The 18,698-nt window shown below is 39.7% G+C and overlaps 1 protein-coding gene across 3 annotated transcripts in view; it reads right to left on the reverse strand.

Annotated features, from left to right (window-relative positions):
- Nucleotides 1–3,309: 3,309 nt before the first annotated feature.
- PLPP4 (phospholipid phosphatase 4) overlaps nucleotides 3,310–18,698 on the reverse strand; it is a 66,990-nt gene continuing 51,601 nt past the window's right edge. For all 3 annotated transcript variants that reach the window (XM_030031084.1, XM_030031083.1, XM_030031085.1), the window contains 2 exons: nucleotides 13,026–13,196; nucleotides 3,310–6,365 (listed from right to left, as the gene is read on the reverse strand). In XM_030031084.1, the coding sequence (XP_029886944.1) occupies nucleotides 6,166–6,365; nucleotides 13,026–13,196 (371 nt within the window). In that variant the 3' untranslated portion in view covers nucleotides 3,310–6,165. The remainder of the gene's footprint in view (nucleotides 6,366–13,025; nucleotides 13,197–18,698) is intronic.

Raw genomic sequence — 18,698 nt, forward strand, 5'->3', positions numbered from 1 at the left:
GACACCATCCAGGAGAAGGTACGTGTAGATGTCGGCAAACACTTGTCTTCCCCTTCCCTTCATCAGCAGAGTAGCTGCTCTGGAGATGAAAAGAAGGACCCTCAGAGGGGAGCTCAGAGGACATGGCGGGGGTAATTAAAAGCACAGCTATACGTGGGAACAAGAGGCCAAATAAAAGCCAACCATATATAAACACTGGAATAAAAAACCGAGCCTCCTTGTGCCCAGCCCCATCTACTCCTGGAAATAAACTTGTTTCAGACGATGTGAATTGAGTCTTTATAGCAAGTGTTAAATTCTAGTAGGTCAACAGAATAACGGATGACAGCTGTAAAGCTGCCAGTGAAATTAAGAGCTTTTTTGGCAAACTAACAGAGAAACTCAGTCCAAAGGTTTAAGGTTTACGGAGCTGGTTGAATTGCGTTTCATGCTTGACATTCTGCAATACTCATGAACTGGTCGAATGCATCGCTGTGTTGTTTTTATCAAGTCAAAGCACTGAGCGAGGATTTTCTATTTCATGCCCCATTCACACCTTGCTACCCAGATTGCACAATGTGGGCTACCCCCAAATGCCTCTTGGTTCTCCCTTTGGAAAGTTTTCTCAGAAACTGGCAGCAAAATAATAATGGGCAGATCTTTACTTCTGTAACTTCTGCATACATCTGTTGCAGCTCAGATGTTTTTAGTATAGTTATCTGGGTTCAAACAAGATCCAAATCTGGCCTGAATGGTCTGAATGCTGATTTCTTGGCTATCTCTGCAAGTTTAAGCAAAAATCCTGTAGCACTCTGCCAAAGTGCCAAGCCTCTGTAAAAGGAATCCCAGTTCAATTCAGTGTTATCAGGAATTATCCGCCCAGTCTTGTCATTTTAGTTTCATACTTGTTGAGCAAGTTTTAACTTAATGGCAAAATGATAATGTTTTCTCTCTGTTCAGAGCACGTTCCTGAGCAGGGAATGATTTGCACACATGTAGAACAGGAGTTCTCTATATAATAAACTGCATGAAACTGGGTGTATCCTACTGGAAACTTCTAATTTAGTTTTAGCTTCTTAGGAGAGCAATGTAGAAATTCTGCTTACCAGATGAGTATGGAGTGTACTGTAAGACAGTCGGAGATTATATACCTTGTAAAGATGGGAAAGAGTAATATGGAAAATAAACCTACAGCTTATACCTGGGGGTGTTAATCCTAACTGTTCAACAATATGATCCTGCTTACCAATTTTAAGACACACTTTAAACTGTGGGAATAAACCCACAGTAGGTGCTTTAGTTTTGTATTTAAAACAGAGTCAATTAAATAATTAACTAATTTGGAACTATTTCTAACTGATCTTTACATTGTGTCTACACGCACAACAGTATGACTACTGCAGTATAACACCTATGTCTGGAAAGGAACTATAGGCTGTCCTTTTCACCTTTGAGAGCTTACTGGAAGCAAGATCCAGCCTACAGAAGACCAAAAATCTCAAATTTTGCTTCGGTAAGAACAGTTTTATTGTGAAGTAACTCCATGCAATACAGCAGTGTTTACGCTGGTGTAATGAAGAGCAGAATTTCTGTTTTCTTTCCGTGAATTAATATAAACATAGCGTAACTCCTCAATACAGGACCTGTACTATATTTGTCCCAGCTGGCACAGCACTACTGTAAGCAGTAACACTGGTGAGCAGGTAATACAGAAATTTTATAATCATTGTTACCTATTGCTTGTGGCAACTCCGAACACATTCTGAACATCAAAAGCAACAGAAACAGGTGTCTATCCTTTTCACTCCTATCATCCTGATGCTGCTGTGTTCAAGACTTTTCCCCTTCTGTTAGATCAGAGCAACCCAGCAGTTTTCTCACTCAGGAGAGAGACATGTTATCACAAGAAAACAAAATTGCAGACAAACTAGTTGCAGTGTTTTGCTAATATACTACTAAAAATGTAAGTGTGACCAAAAACTGTGTGAAGGCTTTATTCCACCTATTAGACGTGATGTGCTCAGTGATCCAGAGCAGTTCCACTAAAGTCAATGGAATTTTAGTACCATAAAACAAAAATAAGGCTGCTTTCCCCCCCCCCAATCCATAGCACGGTATTTTTTGCCATGGAAAGAAAGAGGGAAAATGAGGTTCTCTTTTCACATTAAATAGAAAGAACTTGCTGTAAGCACGGGGAAAGAATAGAAGACCAAATCAGACTAAATTGCACACAACAAAATCTGAGAATGAATGGGCATAAATGCTCCGGCTCTATTCCTAATATTGTCCCCCAAACGGGGTTCATTTACCTGGAGTGCAAGCCCATAACACACAGAGTCGAGGTATTTTCAGATTAATTTCATTGATGAGCATGAATGGGTGCCTGTCTCAAGACAGCACACTCTTGTCTCAAAAATCCTCACATTTATACACTTAACTAATATATATTCATTGTTGTATTCCTTAATGATTGGTTCTTTCTTCTTCACCCCTCATGTAAATTAGTGCGCAGGCTCTGTCTTCTTCCTTCGTTGTCTTCTTTTGAGTAGGTAGTATCATTTGAGTAGGTGGTCAGTGAGTCGGTGGTCGCCATCTCCCTCTGTAGGAATTACCTTTTACCTACTTCTTCCCTAATCTTGGCAGTTCCAAGCGGTTCTTCAAGGTTTATTGACCAGACCGCAATCCATTACCTTTTCTGACATAAACATAAAGCCCCATCGTCTAGTAGTTAGTTCTTAAATCCTAAATCATGTCTAGTTATTTTTTACCTATTTTAAATATTAACTGATGGGGGCTGTACACAGGACTTAAGCAGCTCCCTGGTTATTTCAATCATATTGTACATATTAATTGATAACACTAACACATTGCCTGAAATATGCATTCACTATGGGGACATTTTGCTGACTGGTTCGCAATCTCATGCTTCTCTTGGTTTCAGGATATTTCTGCTGTGTTCGATTAGATTTTGTTATCCTTTTCTAGTCTAACCACATTTGTTATTAAATATGGCACTCCTAGTATTATTTGACATATGGAACTTGACAGATGAAGGGGACCTGTTGCAGTTTAGCTGGTTAAATATTTCAAAATTTCAACCTTGCAGACTTATACTGTACATTTTCCTGGATGAAAGTTGGATAGCATATTTTGGTTAAAGGAGGAAGGCTGTTCCATTTTAGTGGTATCAGCAATGACTTTTGGAACTGCTGTTGTTTATCAATAATGCAGTCACATTAGGGCTTGTTTTTTGAAATACTCCACGTGGTTTATTAATGAAACTAACTTGGTACCTTTTATTCTTGTCAAAAAAATGAGAAAACACAGATGTACAAACCCACATTCATGTGTTGTTTTATTGGTGCGTTACAACATTACATTTCCTTCACATTGAGAAAGCATGAGATTAAGATACATTGATCCACATAAATGCCTTCCCTACACTGACTTTGCACTGGTAATTACAGCGCCTACAGATCCCTCCACAATTTTCAATTCATTAAGTCTTTCATAATTTTAATTACATTTTAATCAAAGCTTTTACATTGTCTATTTTATGACTTTCAATTTAATTATTCCCATTAAAATGTTATTCTTTACTGCTTTGCAAAGTTCACCAAGTACTCTCGCAGTGTAAGTATTTATGCTGCATTATACTTCATATTCCAATCTTTTAACAGCCACTACTCATTTGAGGGCTGTACAAGCTTTCCCCGTCCCAAAGAAGATAGCTTGTTTGTATCAAAAGCCATTAAAATACTGGGAATGTGTACAGCACAGTTAGGAGGCCCCACTCATTTTTGAGAATAAGCCAGATCTATATAAAAACATGCAAAATGCTATGCATCAGTATTAAACTGCTAATTTTGATTTAAGATTTTTTTTTTAACATTTGCATATAACCTGGAAGACTAGGGTTCCTGCTGAAAGAAAAAGCTAATGGCTAAGCCCTATACAATGTAAAGACATTATACCCTTACTCTAGGGCTTTCATTAATCCTCCCATATGAAGTAATAGAAAATGATATCCCTGTTACAGAATTCTGTAGGATGGTTTAAAAACTTTATAGAAAGATTAAACCTCCACTAAACCATGTGGATTTCTAGAATAAGACCTCAATTACAGTAGAGGAGTGTTCTGTCAAATCCAGTACAAATGCAATGCCAGAATAATTTTGCCTTGCTGATGCTAGTTTTGTGAACTAGCATACATACACCAGCAAAACCACAGTTATGTTTGGGTAACTGTCTCTATTCTAGAGCTCAGAATACTGTAACTTTCAGTAAAAAATCCTACCTCTAACTGATGCAGTCAAACTGGTATCGGTTCTACAAGTAGATCAGGCCTAATTTCTACAGAACTCTCCTGGGTTCATGCCTATTACATTCTGTTCCTTAATGTAATTTCCTATTTATAGTTATTTCCAAATATCATATAAGTTTATACATAGTAAGGTTGCATCCTCTTGTACACAATTATTACATTTATTTTTAAAGGGATTCTAATTTACTTGCTTTCTATAAAAATGCAAGTATTGCCAATCAGGAAGTAGCTCTTCTCAAAAAATCTACAAAGCTTACCTTTGAGAAAAGTAAATGACAAGCCTTACATAAAGACATTGAGCTGTTTGAATCACAAAATGCCTACAAGGCCAATACATATTCCAACAGGAACACATAAATTATAATTATGGCAGCAGTCTCCTCCAGTCTAAAGCACCGTAATAATGGTCGTTGATCAACGCTATCTTGATCGCTTTAACCAGCAGCTCCGGCTAAGAAATGTTCAACTGCCAAGATGTGGTCTGGAACATTTGCCTGCATTTTCACAGGATAGCTAAGAAAAAAAATTCTGGAATCTGACATTCTGCCATCCAAAGGTACATCATTTCACAGGAATGTGACATATACTGCATAGTGCATACATAACAAAACAGGATCCTACCAATAATAAATTAACTAAAGTCATACACTTAGTAATCTTCTCCATACCAACAGTGGTTTGATTCAGGTGAGTTTCAATTCAGGTACCAAGCCAACCTTCGCAAACACCATGCTCAAGAACATGATGAGCTGAAAATGTGGAATGGGTCTCGTGGAGAACTGTCTCCAGAATTCCTCTGGATATGTTACAGGGCTGGAGACCACCACAAGCATTCATGGTTGTGCACCCAAAGTCACAAATGAAAATCTTTGCATTTCTTTAGATCACCAATGCTGCAGTGAGTCACTACACAAGAATGAACATGGCACACCGAGATTCACAGAAGACATTGTGTTTCTTTATCACAGTTTTAGGATTTTTTAAAATTTCTTTTAAAGACTTCAGCTTGTTGAATATCATGGGTGTTCTTTTCTTTCATTTTGTTTTGATGGTAGTTACTGCAAGAGCTCTCGAAAAAATGCTGATGATGTAATACCAAGTTTCTAATCCATCCTATGAATATATATGTTATTGTAAGCTGATAATTTTAACAGTGTGGAATTTCTTGAATGTCAGAATCGTCCTGTGGAACTACTAATGCACAAGGCTTGGCTCTTACAAACACTTAGTCATTCATAACTTTTGGCTGCTTGATCATTAGTAGCTCAGAATGACCTTGTCAAAACTTGACAATTAATACAAAGTTCTACCAGCATGTGGAGATTTTTTTAATGTTAGAAGGCAACAAGATAAACATAAGGATGATGCCCTAACTTATCAAATTATATAAAGAAATGGTTGGCCACAACAGATGCTGAACATCTGATGAAAAGTGCTGTGTGTACTCACCACCCATCAAAATCAATGAGTGCTGAAGACGACCAGAACTTTCTAGGAGATACTCAGTACTTCAGAAAATCTGTTTCCAGATCTACTATATCCTCAACCACATCTTCGTAAAATTACTCTCTTAACCATTTTTCACATGGGATTGTTTTTACTAATGTTCTTTCCCCTTCCCTCAAGTAGTCTATCTGTTTGCAGTAGAATGAAAACAGATAAGTCAGCAAGTGAATATGAATGGAAAATTTAACTTTAAAAGTAAGATGATATTATGGCATTAAAAAAAAAAAACTTACTTGCTCTTTATAAAAAGGAAAGAAACAGAAGAAAACACATGTACAGTAAGAAACACCATGTTAAAAGACCAGTTTGGAGGAAATGTGAGAAGGCTAAAAGTTCATTCTGCACATTTCTTAAAGTCATACAGGACCTTCAGTTATTCCCTCTAGAGGCAGGCCAGTAGCATTATCTGCTGTAGGTCTCTCTTCTTTCTTCACAGAGTTCTGATCTAGCAGGCTGACGTAAGATTTATGACAAGCTGTATTACCCAAAGGAGGGTAGTGTTGTCTGTAGCAAATATAAGCAAAAATGAGGCCAATGATCCCTCCAACGAAAGCATCTAGATAAGAAAAACAACAAAACCAGAAGCATGTTACCGTGGAAAGGTCAGCTAGTAGTGACAACTGTAAATAAAAGACATTTGGTTGACCTGGAAGTGTTTAACCCAGAAAATGTGAACTTCAAATTTTCATAAAGAATTTGGAGTCGAATACCACAATCATGTAGGACACACAAAATCAGTATTTTGCTGGGCACTTCTCCAACATTTTGAACACCCAAAATGTAGATGGTTGGCTTTGTTTCAGGAGATGAACAAGGGGAATAGAACAGCCTCCATGGGGCATTAAATAAATATTCATGATGTTCCAGCTCACTGTTGACCAACAACATCTGTGGGTAGGCCACTTCTTCCAGTTTACCATGATTTTATAATGACCATCACCAGGTTTTCTATTTATGAACAACACAGCTGAACTTTGCTGCTCACAGCATCCAGAGCTCTCCCGCTGACAGGTACGCCTCAAACTACTGCACTGACTACAGTGTGCTGCTCCTTGTCTCTGCCCAAGTACCCCCAGGAAAGACAGCAGCTAAGTGCCAGGTCTACTCTTGACTGTTTTGTATTCTGGAAGGCATTCTTCAATGCAGACAGGGAGCAGGTAGGATATAAGATGGCAAATTATCTTCCTTCAGGAAGTGGGCCACTGTAGCTTGAACAATTCTTTTCACTTGCAGCTCCTGTAAGGCCCCTGAGAAAGACAGCTGTCAAGAACAATTTCAAGCTGGGTGAATTCTTCCTAAAAGCACCTGAAAGGTCAAAGACTAAGCATGCCTGTTAAATGATTTAACATCTTTTGAATATCTTTCTTTGATGCTCTTCACTATCCCATACTCCTACAGAAATAAAATAAGATAAAATAAGGCAATTTTAAGTTTTCTGTGGGAACTGCAAAGCACCTGAAGGGTAAGAGGATTTGTTCTGTTGTCAGGTTCTCCCTGCCTCTTACTAATATACTTGCCTGATCTTGTGTTTCATTTTCAAGCAACCAGAGCAAAATTTCACCAAAAATACACACTGACTTTGAAAGCCTCAGATTTGAACACAAACAATAATGGAAGTGAGGCAAAAGCTATTGGGTAGAATATGACTCGACACCATGTTTTATTTTAACAAGACTTACTAAGAACCATACCATTTGTGTATACCTGTGTTTCTGTATTTTACTTTCAGTTACAAAGAAACCACAGTGTAATAAAAATGGTGAATCATTGAGTTTAATGACAAAGAAGGGTAAATCAATAGAAATTATTTTTGTCTGAAATACTTGAATACAGATTAAAGGCCCTAGTTTGTCAGTCTAGACATTAGAACAAAGGGCATGTGCTTCAATTTTCAGTGGGTAATAAATGGCCTGTACTCATCGGAGGAGTGGGATTCTGAAGAGCCTTTTAACAGGAACAGCTAGGGCAAGAAAACCTAAAAAATTTAATATTGAGATGGATAAATTTAAGAAACGTGATTATAAGTCACAGTTGTCTGTTGAGGAAGAGGACTAGACTGAATGACCTAGGAGATCTCTTCTAATCCTATGTTCTCTTCCTACATGCAAAAGGACATAAGAAATCTATCACAAACAAATGTAATAGAGACTTAAGTAGATTTTAAAGGTGATTGTGTGTACACAGTATTTGCAAGCAGACAGAATCTTATCCTACCCATACTGGAAGCTGACTGATTTTGTACCGTTCGGACTGTCCCTATCAAACAGTCATGGTACAAAAGGTACCAAGGGCAAGAATTTTCACCATAGTATACTATTACAGCATCAATCAACTTGTAAAACATGTAGTTATTGTGACAAGATTCATTTTCTATAAACCTGTGTCGGTTACAATTCTCAGATTACCCTCCTTTAACTGTGGTTGATTGAATACTGTTCCAGACACTTTTTAATTTTGCTTAACAGTGGGGTCAAGCCTATGATTACTGTTTTTAATTATGGAGAAACACCAGATTTCTGCCAGCCCTCTATAAGTTCCCTGGTATTTCCAGACTTGCTGACAATTTGCCTAGATAATTTCTTTCAAAACATTTACACACAAATTATCCACCTCTGGGCCTCAGTTTGGGCACCATGGTAATACAAATTCACTACATGATTTATGCCAAAGATTTCTAGCTTACTGACCCTGACTGGGGGTAATGAGCAAACACACAGGCAGCTATTTTGACTCCTGTTTTTGAAGACAACATTTCTGTGTTTTGTTTAAGCTCATGGTAGCCACAGCTTCCTTTTTTTTCCTTTTTTTTCTTTGCCCATAAAGGAAAAAGAATATTCTTTCAGTCTCAGTATTTATCTTTACTTTTCTTCAGACAAAATTTCCACTTATTTCATGTGTAAATTAACCTTTTCAGAGTTAGAAGCCTATACAGAGATCTAGGGACTAAAAGCAGTCAATACATTCAGGGTTCATAATGAAATATCCTAATATTAACCAATACCAACACTAAGATCTTGAATACTACATTCTCCAGCCAAACTGAAGGGAGCTCATGAAGTACTCATAATATTAACGTTCTGAGCCCACTCAATGGCTTTTCAATGTAAGGATACTCTATTCCGTCTTTCACCTACAGTATGCTAAGTCTTGGACATTGTATTGATGGTCTTTATTCATTCCCCACAGCATAGTTAAGACTCTATCACAAAGCTACCATAAGTAATTTAACACAATTAGTTGACTCTGCTGAGCATAAAAGACGAGGCCTGAGCTTCTGCGCTGTACATTACAGAGTGAATTAGTCTCTCCCTTGAGAATGAAGTTCTTTCAGGTAAAAGCTTATGTCACCTGCAGGATAATGTCTGCCAGCACTGTTCTTAGCTTGGGAAGAGCTGAGTTTTCAGCTCCACCTCCTTAAACTTCAAAGACACAAATATGAGCAGCTGTAATGGACACAGTCACAACCCCTTGGGTGTAGTTTCCTTCTATCATATAAAAAATACAGCATAATAATCTGCCTCATAGCACATGTTTCAGTACATAAATAATTCTTACTCTTGGCAAGAGATAGTACACACTGTAAATGTGCATTCAAAACTTGGGAGTAAACCTGTGTATTCCCATTCACATTCATTCACACTCTTTTCTCTCTCTCTAACACAGAGTTCAAACCAGCCAAGTGTCACACATTGAGCATGAGATTCGTAAATGCTGTCTGTCCTGCCTGCCAGCCTCGCAAGGCACGCGTCTCACGTTCAGCAGCTTTGTGCTGGAGGTTCTCTCTGACTCTGGGTATCAGTGAGCAAAGAAGAGTAATGAGCCCTGTAACAAGACAAGGTGTCTGCAGGAAACCAGGAGACTCCTAAAGAACGTGTCAAGGCTAACGGTTGGTGATTAAGCAGCTATGGGAGAACAGGATGCTGCATGAACACAAAAAACAGAGGAAGAAAAAGCATGGATGAGTCTTGCTCTGGTATGCTGACTGCTGTATGAGATAAGAAAGTGCTCAGTGGGACAGAGATATGCTGTACTTAATTGAAACTATGCAGAAGAACCAACAGAATGATATGTCTTTGTACTGGGTTTGTGTAGAAAGGTTTTGGTAGCGGGGGGGCTACAGGGGTGGCTTCTGTGAGAAACTGCCAGAAGCTTCCCCCATGTCCGACAGAGCCAACACCAGCCGGCTCCAAGACGGACCCGCCGCTGGCCAAGGCTGAGCCCATCAGCGATAGTGGTAGCGCCTCTGGGAGAACAGATTTAAGAAGGGAAATAAAGTCGCAGCGGGCGCAGAAACGGCAGCCGGAGAGAGGAGTGAGAAGATGTGAGAGCCCCAGCCCTGCAGACCCCCAGGTCAGTGCAGAAGGAGGGCAGGAGATGCTCCAGGCGCCGGAGCAGAGATTCCCCTGCAGCCCGTGGGGAAGACCACGGTGAGGCAGGCTGTCCCCCTGCAGCCCAGGGAGGTCCACGGGGGAGCAGATCTCCACCTGCAGCCCGGGGAGGACCCCACGCCGGAGCAGGGGGATGCCCGAAGGAGGCTGGGACCCCATGGGAAGCCTGCGCTGGAGCAGGCTCCTGGCAGGACCTGCGGCCCCGTGGAGAGAGGAGCCCACGCTGGAGCAGGTTTGCTGGCAGGACTTGTGACCCCACGGGGGACCCACGCTGGAGCAGGCTGTGCTTGAAGGACTGCAGCCCATGGAAGGGACCCACGCTGGAGCAGTTTGTGAAGAACCGCAGCCTGTGGGAATGACCCACGTTGGAGAAGTTGGTGGAGGACTGTCTCCCGTGGGAGGGACCCCACGCTGGAGCAGGGGAAGAGTGAGGAGTCCTCCCCCTGAGGAGGAAGGAGCGGCAGAAACAACGTGTGATGAACTGACCCCAACTCCCATTCCCCGTCCCCCTGCACCACTGGCGGGGAGGAGGTAGAGAAAACCAGGAGTGAGTTGAGCCTGGGAAGAAGGGAGGGGTGGGGGGAAGGTGTTTTAAGATTTGATTTTATTTCTCATTATCCTACTCTGATTTGATGGTAAGAAAATTAAATTAATTTTCCCAAGTTCGGTCTGTTTTGCCCATGACAGTAATTGGTGAGTGATCTCTCCCTGTCCTTATCTCGACCCACAAGCCTTTCATTATATTTTCTCTCCCCTGTCCAGCCAAGGAGGGGAGTGATAGAGCGGCTTTGGTGGGCACCAGGCGTTCAGCCAGGGTCAGCCTACCAGTCTTAGAAAACAGGTAAACAGTATATAACTAGCATGAACAAAATAATTGAAAGGAGCACTCAGGACCCTGAGGGGAGTATAATTTGCAAGGCCAGCAGTACTGTACCAGCAATACCACATAAAGCCAAGATGACCTACATAACAGTATCAGAAACACCAAGGATGGTTTACTTAGCAGGAGACATGAGTGAAGACAGACAGGTACAAAGGCGGCAAAAAAGAGGGTCAAGAAACGGTAAAAGGAATAATAGATGGTAGGATTTTCTAACAGTGAAAGTGTAGACGCTGACAGACAGTAGTAAGTTGACCTGCAGGCACTGGAGGGAAGCCATGTGGGCAACCTACCAGACTCTCCACCAGGTCTGTGTCTGAAAGACACAGTGTGGGAGGGTAAGGCATGATGTAATTCTAATTTAATAGAATGAATAGAATTGTAACTTAGTAATATAAGCGTATAATTAATAAATAGCATAGCCTTCTATATCAGTTATGTCCCACACCTGAATTTTAAAGGACTCTGAGACAACAGTCTTCCTGTGACAGATGCAGTTGGTCTGACTGGTGTTGCGCTCCCGAAGTGCCTACTCTGAGGGAAGAGAGGATGCTCTGGCATAGCCCTGAAGCTATGAAGGTCAGTGCTAGTTAATTCAACCTCACTAAGAAACCTCCTGAAAGCTATCTGCTGTAGTTACATTGTAATATAACAATGCCTCATTTACATGAGAATGCTCACATAATACGAAGATCCAAAGTTTCCACTAGAACCAGTAAGAAGTAAGAGAAAAAGAGATTAGGATTAAGCATCCTTCAGACTGTTGACACTTCATTTAAGAATACCGCCTGTTGTTCACTATATGTAGCCTTTTAAGGATGCATGTTCATCAAGAGCAGACATTTATACAAATGCTGCTGTTAGAGTCTTAAGAGCCATCTCCCATTCTGTCAATAACTGTCATTTCTTCACAAAGGTAAGATTCAAGATTGTGTGGCATGTTTCTTTAGCTTTGTGGATGCACTTTACGATCAAGAAAGACACCACATGCTGCTTCAATGACCTACTTATCCATATTGAATACATTCAGCATTTATTCGCAGTTACAGTTTAATGAATATTCATTGGTACCACATGTATGGTACCATACTGAATCCATCACACTAATGTCTAGTCAGTATAACAAAATCAACCTCAAAATATTTGCAGCCCAAAACTATGGAAAATCATTTTTAATAGGATGTAACAAGAAGATAAAATATTTCTTTTCCTTAAGTAGGACCTGACTTTGGAAAGTGTGGAATTGACAGCTTGGGAGCAATTACAACCTTGGCCAAGAAAATTAAGAGAACAGAAAACATCAAACTTTGCAGAATCTGTTACAACTTATGCTATGTAGTTTGGTATGCAATGTTTCTATACTTCTCAGGGAGGAGCCATGAACCCACCTCATGCCCAATATACTTTGATTTGAATGAAAAACAGTGTATTACATCATGTGCATCAAATGACCAGAACGTAGACAAGTGACTGAGTGAATCTTTGCAATGACTAGCTACGTGCAGATGCTTCAGTCTAGTCTAATGCACATGCAACCACATATTAGCAATCACTCATGTACCCAACAGGTACCTAGCAGGTACCTGGAAAAGCAGTAGGCAAGGACTAGGCCTCACAACAGAGCTACTCTGATGGGCCAGATCCAGCCTACAGCTGGATCCATCCAAGACAGCTATGTCAGTGATGTACATTTGGAAAAAACGATGATGTAAAAAACCCACTGATGTAGATAAACATGATGATGTACATTGTGTATATAAAAACACAGAATGATAAAGGACCCCTGCAGTATTTTCAGACATTGAAACCCTCAGCATCAATCCAGGAGCAAGGAAAATCTATAGCATACTATCGTGTTTTAACTCATGTGATTTAACGAAAAAAAAAAAAAATCAAAGAAAAACAAGGTTAATAAAAAAAGTAGAAAAAAGGTATCTCCATAGCTCACCTTGCCAGTGATGTTTGTAATCACACATACGTGACAGGGCAATCATCATGGCACAGTAGAGTGGGAGAATTGCTGCACAAAGCCGCCAGCTCTTCCCCCGGCCATTTTCTGTGAAGCAGTGTAACTTTCCAGCTAAGTAGAAGGTGGTAAAGCCAAGGCCTGAAAATGCAACTGATAAAGAAAAACATAATTACAGTATTTTGTCATTAACACTGTATAATACCATCCCTTAAGATCCTTTAAGATCTGACAGCAGGATCCTTCTACTGCAGAGAAGTCATGGACTTTCTTTCTAGAGTGATGACAGGAGCTAAAGTAAGTTGAGAAGAACCATCTGCAAAAAATTGAGGGAGTTTCATAATTTGAAGGGTGATTCCTATGTAACCACATAAATGATGCTGTTATAACTTAGTATTTTAAAGGGATGTAGCAAATTGCCTAGGTAGAGAGTTTTCTTGTGTTTGTTTTGGTTTTTTTTAATAAAGCAATCTTGATCTTACAAACTTTAAAAAACCACAGGTCTTTGGGGTTGAATGGGAAAAGGTAGTCTCCCACAAGATCCATGATGTACGTATGTTCTCCACAGCAGTGGTCTCACCTATGTAGCAATGCAAGCAATCAGGCAAGTGAACATTGCAAAGCAAATTGACCTCCTCATAGATACTCAGCTTTCACATAATCTGACATGTCTGCAAATACTGTGGTACCTCTAGACATTCATCTTTCCAACAGCAACTGAAGTTTTTTTCCCTTTAGCAATTTACCTTTTTCCTCTGGGGGAGACATCAGCTGTGGAAAGAACCCCTGACTTTATTTGCACATTAAATTAAACATTGAGGCAAATTTTTAACTTGAGTCACAAAAGCTCTTTCATGCTTAAACTTCAGCACGCGCTTCCTGATTTTAGACCTATTCTAAAAAGTTAAGGTTTAAAGCAGAAAAGGATTCAGTCAGTTTGTACTGCAATTGAATTACATTTAAATGAGATTTTTAGGTTCCATTAACCTGTTTCTATACAACATGCACAACTGGCAGTGATGACAGAACTCAGGCACCAAGTTTCTCTACTGAACTTCTTCCCTCTTGCAGCTGTTCACCTTCCAGAGAAATACTGGCTGGATTTTTATTTTTTTTTTAATATGCGTTTTAATTTTTTTTTTAAAAAACATTTGAACATTTTTGTTGTTGTTGTAGGAAAATTAGTGCTGGGCTGAACAGGTAGCTCTGTGAAACACATCTTCTGTTTTCTCCACAAATGTCATACTCAATTTTGCTCCTGACTGCAGAGATCAAAATAGAACATGAGCACATAAACCACAGACAGAAAAATTATAAATATTTATCCAAGCATTTGAAATCCTTTTTCTTGACTACCTTTATACTTTTTGTCTTTGTGATATCTAAGCACCTCTATAAGAGTTAATAAGTCACATTCACAATACGTAATTCTGTTCTGATTCTGCTATCAGTCAATTTAATGGTAAAATCACCATCAGTGCTGGGTCAGACATGCATCTTTTTTCTATTCTCCTGCTAGGGCTTTTCAAATGCCCTTCTCCTCATATTCCCAAACGCTAGATGTGATAATTACTTTGTGTTCTGCTGATAAATCTATGGGATGGTCAATTTTATCTGACAGTACAATGGAGTGGTTTCATAAGTTTATACTACACAGCTGTTTGAATGCAATTACTGAAGATTTGCATTTCATCTTCAGACACACAAATAAATCACTTCTTTAGACTGGCTGTGGCGGGGCAAGACAGAATGCTGATTAGTCATCAAACCACAGAATTAGTTCTTTACAGGATCTGCCACATTTCCAGAAGGAGGTGCTCATGAATGAACATGGAAGTTCAGCAGGATCTATACTTCCACTACACACAAAGGCAGATTTTACCTTAGATGGTTGATGTGTTCCTCTAAACTAAAGGTCAGGAAGAAAAGAGACTCACAAACACTCCTCCAGGGGAACTTACACCTAACGTAAGATGGAGGAGTAATATAATGATGCTCTAGCTTGTGGCTATGAAACTAATATTCTGCAGAGCAGCTTTGAATTGCAATATTGTAAGATTGACTTCCCTTACCCTGGAGCGTGCACACCCAGAAAGAGCTGCTTGACCCAATAGTCCCAGTGTGTGCAGAGTCAGCAGCAAAGAACATGAAATTAATAGCGAAACGCTCTGGGATGTAGGAGTACCTATTATAAAAATAATTACATATTCTAAGACAACTCAATTGCTGTGCATTCCATGTAGGCAACTTTGCTTGACGGCTATATTTTGAAGATGTTGTCAATCAATAACATTGAGAAAAACAATTCACTCTTCAAGAATCCTGGGCCTGTAGGTGATATTTACACTGAAGAATTGGTCAATCAGTAGAATATATCTGAGCATTTTTTTCTGCACCAGCTAGAGTCAACACCTCACTGTATCACAACAAAAATGCAAACACACACATACACGCATCACATGCCCTAACATATGACATACTGCCTAATGTTACAATAAAAATTATCATTCTCCGTAAGACGACAGATTCCAAAGAATCAGCAAAGCAATGCTCCTCATCTACACAAATACTTCTGCTAAGTTGGTTTCTTCCCAGATCATAAGAAATTAATAATCTGTTTATATAAAGAAGGCAAGAGCAACATAAAATACTAACCAGCTCTCTTTAGAGACATTGACACAAATGAAAATAAGAAAATCAGTCTGATTTAGTTTAAAACAATGTTAACTCAAGACAGATGTTGATGCAAACTCCAGACACAAATATTTAATTGGTTTTAAGTGTTGGAAGAGAAGAAAGGAATGAATCGAACACACAGTACAAAGAAATGAGATATTTTTAACAATTGGTGTAGCTAACTCAAATTGAAGTCCTGATGCTAAAAGTTGCTGAACACGGGAAAACCTCTCCTGAGACAAGCCACATGTTCTCTCGGGGCTTGATAGAATGCGGTAGGTTTTATGAACATATTGAAAGACAGAAAATGGAATATTTGCATTGTAGCAGCTTTGAAAGGTCTCAGCTGAGACAAGATTACCATTATTCTAAGTGCTACGTAAACACACAGAGAGGACACTGTCCCACAAAGATTAGCAACTGAAGATACAAAGGCAAAGGACGCAAGGTGAAGTGCAGAGAGCGGCAGGGATTTGCTCAGTCACAAATGAAACCTGGCTCCTGGAGACCCAGGGTCTGTACCCTAGCTCAGGCTTGTGCTGCCTCACTTCTCTCCCTCTGCCTTCTGAAAGTTGTTATTGAACTGTTCTCTTTAAATAAGGCAGCTATGGTTTCTTAAGAAATTAACAGAGATGAAGGGAATTTTGGAATGAAAAGGGAAAATTTAAGTCTTACAGGCATAGTTACTATAAGCTAACTTAAAGGGGATAAAAGACTTGAAATGAGAGGAAAACACATTAAGCAATATTTGATTTGTCCCCTTATTGTTTAACTGCATTTCCTGATCTGCTGATAGCATCAGATAATTGGTTTAGGGCCAACGGGACTATTTAAACATCAGTAAAGATCCTGGATTTACAAATCTTTGGACCTTTCAGAAGAGATTCTGAAGAGAGTTAAGATTCATAGTGCATGTTATTCATGTATTGAGCTTCTTTAAAGGAATCACTGGAATTCACATGTATTATGGTTTTGCTCTATTTATATGGTTTTATTTCAAACTATTGTCTACAAAGAATCATTAATAATGCATATGCACTCTCCAGATAATACTAACGGTACCTAGATAGTCTCTCAGTCATGAATAAACATTAGTTTGTGAAAAATTAAATCAATTTCCATTCCTTTTTATACCTGCTCTAGCTGTTTCGCTTTTTCATAATGTAGACCTACTGGTTATGTAGACCTGCCAGTCAAAGGTGTCTAACTGATTTTGTTTGCAACATGGCTATAAACCATTCAGAGACTGTACTGCAAGTTCTATCATACGATCCAAACCAACAGGGCGGTAAAGAGCAAGCACGTTGTCCCTGCTCATCAAAATGAATTCCCTGTTCCCACTCTCAGAATGAAACTTTTAAATACCTGTTCCACATGGGATCGATCAACTTGAAGTCACCACTCTAAGTTGGTCCAGTTCATAAAGTGTACTGGGGTTCTTCTCTGCAGATTAACACTGCCTGTTTTACTTGCTGAATAAGGGCTATTCAAAAGTTCACAGAGTTGGCAGCCAGAAGGGACCAGCTGCTCTTTTTGTCTGACCTCCTATATATCACACCACTAAGTATGATCCAGTTAGCACCAGAATGTAAGTTTGGATAAAGCATAATTTTCAGACAAATAATCTAAAGATAGAGGAGGAGAATCATCTCTGAGCCAAGAGGACTTGTAACACCAACCACCTGGTGAAGTTCTTACTGACAAAACCATGATCAAATTGTAAACCACCATCATCATGGGCCATCTTCATCTGAGGATCCAATTCGGTAAAACACAACAGAAAGAGAAATATAAACAATGCTATGTAGGCAAAAAATTAGTATGGCTCTGTCCTGGTTTCAGCTGGAATAAAGTTAATTTTCTTCCTAGTAGCTGCTATAGTGCTGTGTTTTGGATTTAGGATGAGAATAACATTGATAACACTGTTCTAGTTGTTGCTAAGCAGTGTTAATAGTAAGTCAAGGACTTTTCAGCTTTTCATACTGCCCTGCCAGCGAGGAGGCTGGGGGGCACAAGAAGCTGGGAGGGGACACAGCCAGGACAGCTGACCCAAATGAGACAAAGGTGTTTGCCATACCATATGACATCACGCCCACTAAATAAATTGGGGAAGTTGGCCAGGGGACAGTGCAGCTCAGGGATTTGCTGGGCACCGGTCAGTGGGTAGTGAGCAATTTTATTGTGCATCACTTGTTTTGTATATTCTATTATTATTATTTTCCTTTCCTTTGCTGTCCTATTAAACTGTCTTTATCTCAACCCACAAGTTTTACTTTTTTTTTTTTTTTCACCCGATTCTCTCCCCCACCCCACTGCTGGGGAGGGAATGAGCGAGCAGCTGCATGGTGCTTAGTTGGTGGCTGGGGTTAAACCACGACAGGCTCTCCAACAGCCTTGCTACAAAAAGTGCTGCTCCTGCTTCACAATAATCAGAACAGGTACATGCAGAATTGATACAAACACTCTTAAAAGCACCTATTGAAGTAGAAGTGAAAGGAAGTATCTGGGTGTGTTTATTTACTCTTACAGCAATGACACAAGCAAAATACTTCATAGAAAAAAATGAAAACCTGGCATGCCTTCTGCCCAAGGAGTTCATGTACTAAGCCTTCATCCTGCAGTTGGATCAAAGGGTGCAGAAGCTTGCCACAACAGAAAACCTTGAAGGGAAAAATGGCACTCTGTAAAGTACCAGGTCCAAGCCTTGCAGACCTGATGAAAGAGCAACCAGTAGAGGGTAAAAAAATGGAAGAGTCAACCCCCTCCCCAGTTGAATAGGTTTTTAGAACTAACTGGATATCTGTAGACTTCTGTGTGAAGACAAGAAAGTGTTGTTTTGACCTTTATATCCTTTACATCCTAGTGGTTTAGGAATTACCAACTTAAGACAAAGCCTTTCACCTTGTTTTGTGTAGCTGGGGTATCTGGAACTGCTATCGGAAGATGCATTTTAAAACTATACCACAGCGGTACTTGAAG

Source organism: Aquila chrysaetos, chromosome 11 (genome assembly GCF_900496995.4).
Source record: "Aquila chrysaetos chrysaetos chromosome 11, bAquChr1.4, whole genome shotgun sequence".
NCBI classification, from domain to species: domain Eukaryota; kingdom Metazoa; phylum Chordata; class Aves; order Accipitriformes; family Accipitridae; genus Aquila; species Aquila chrysaetos.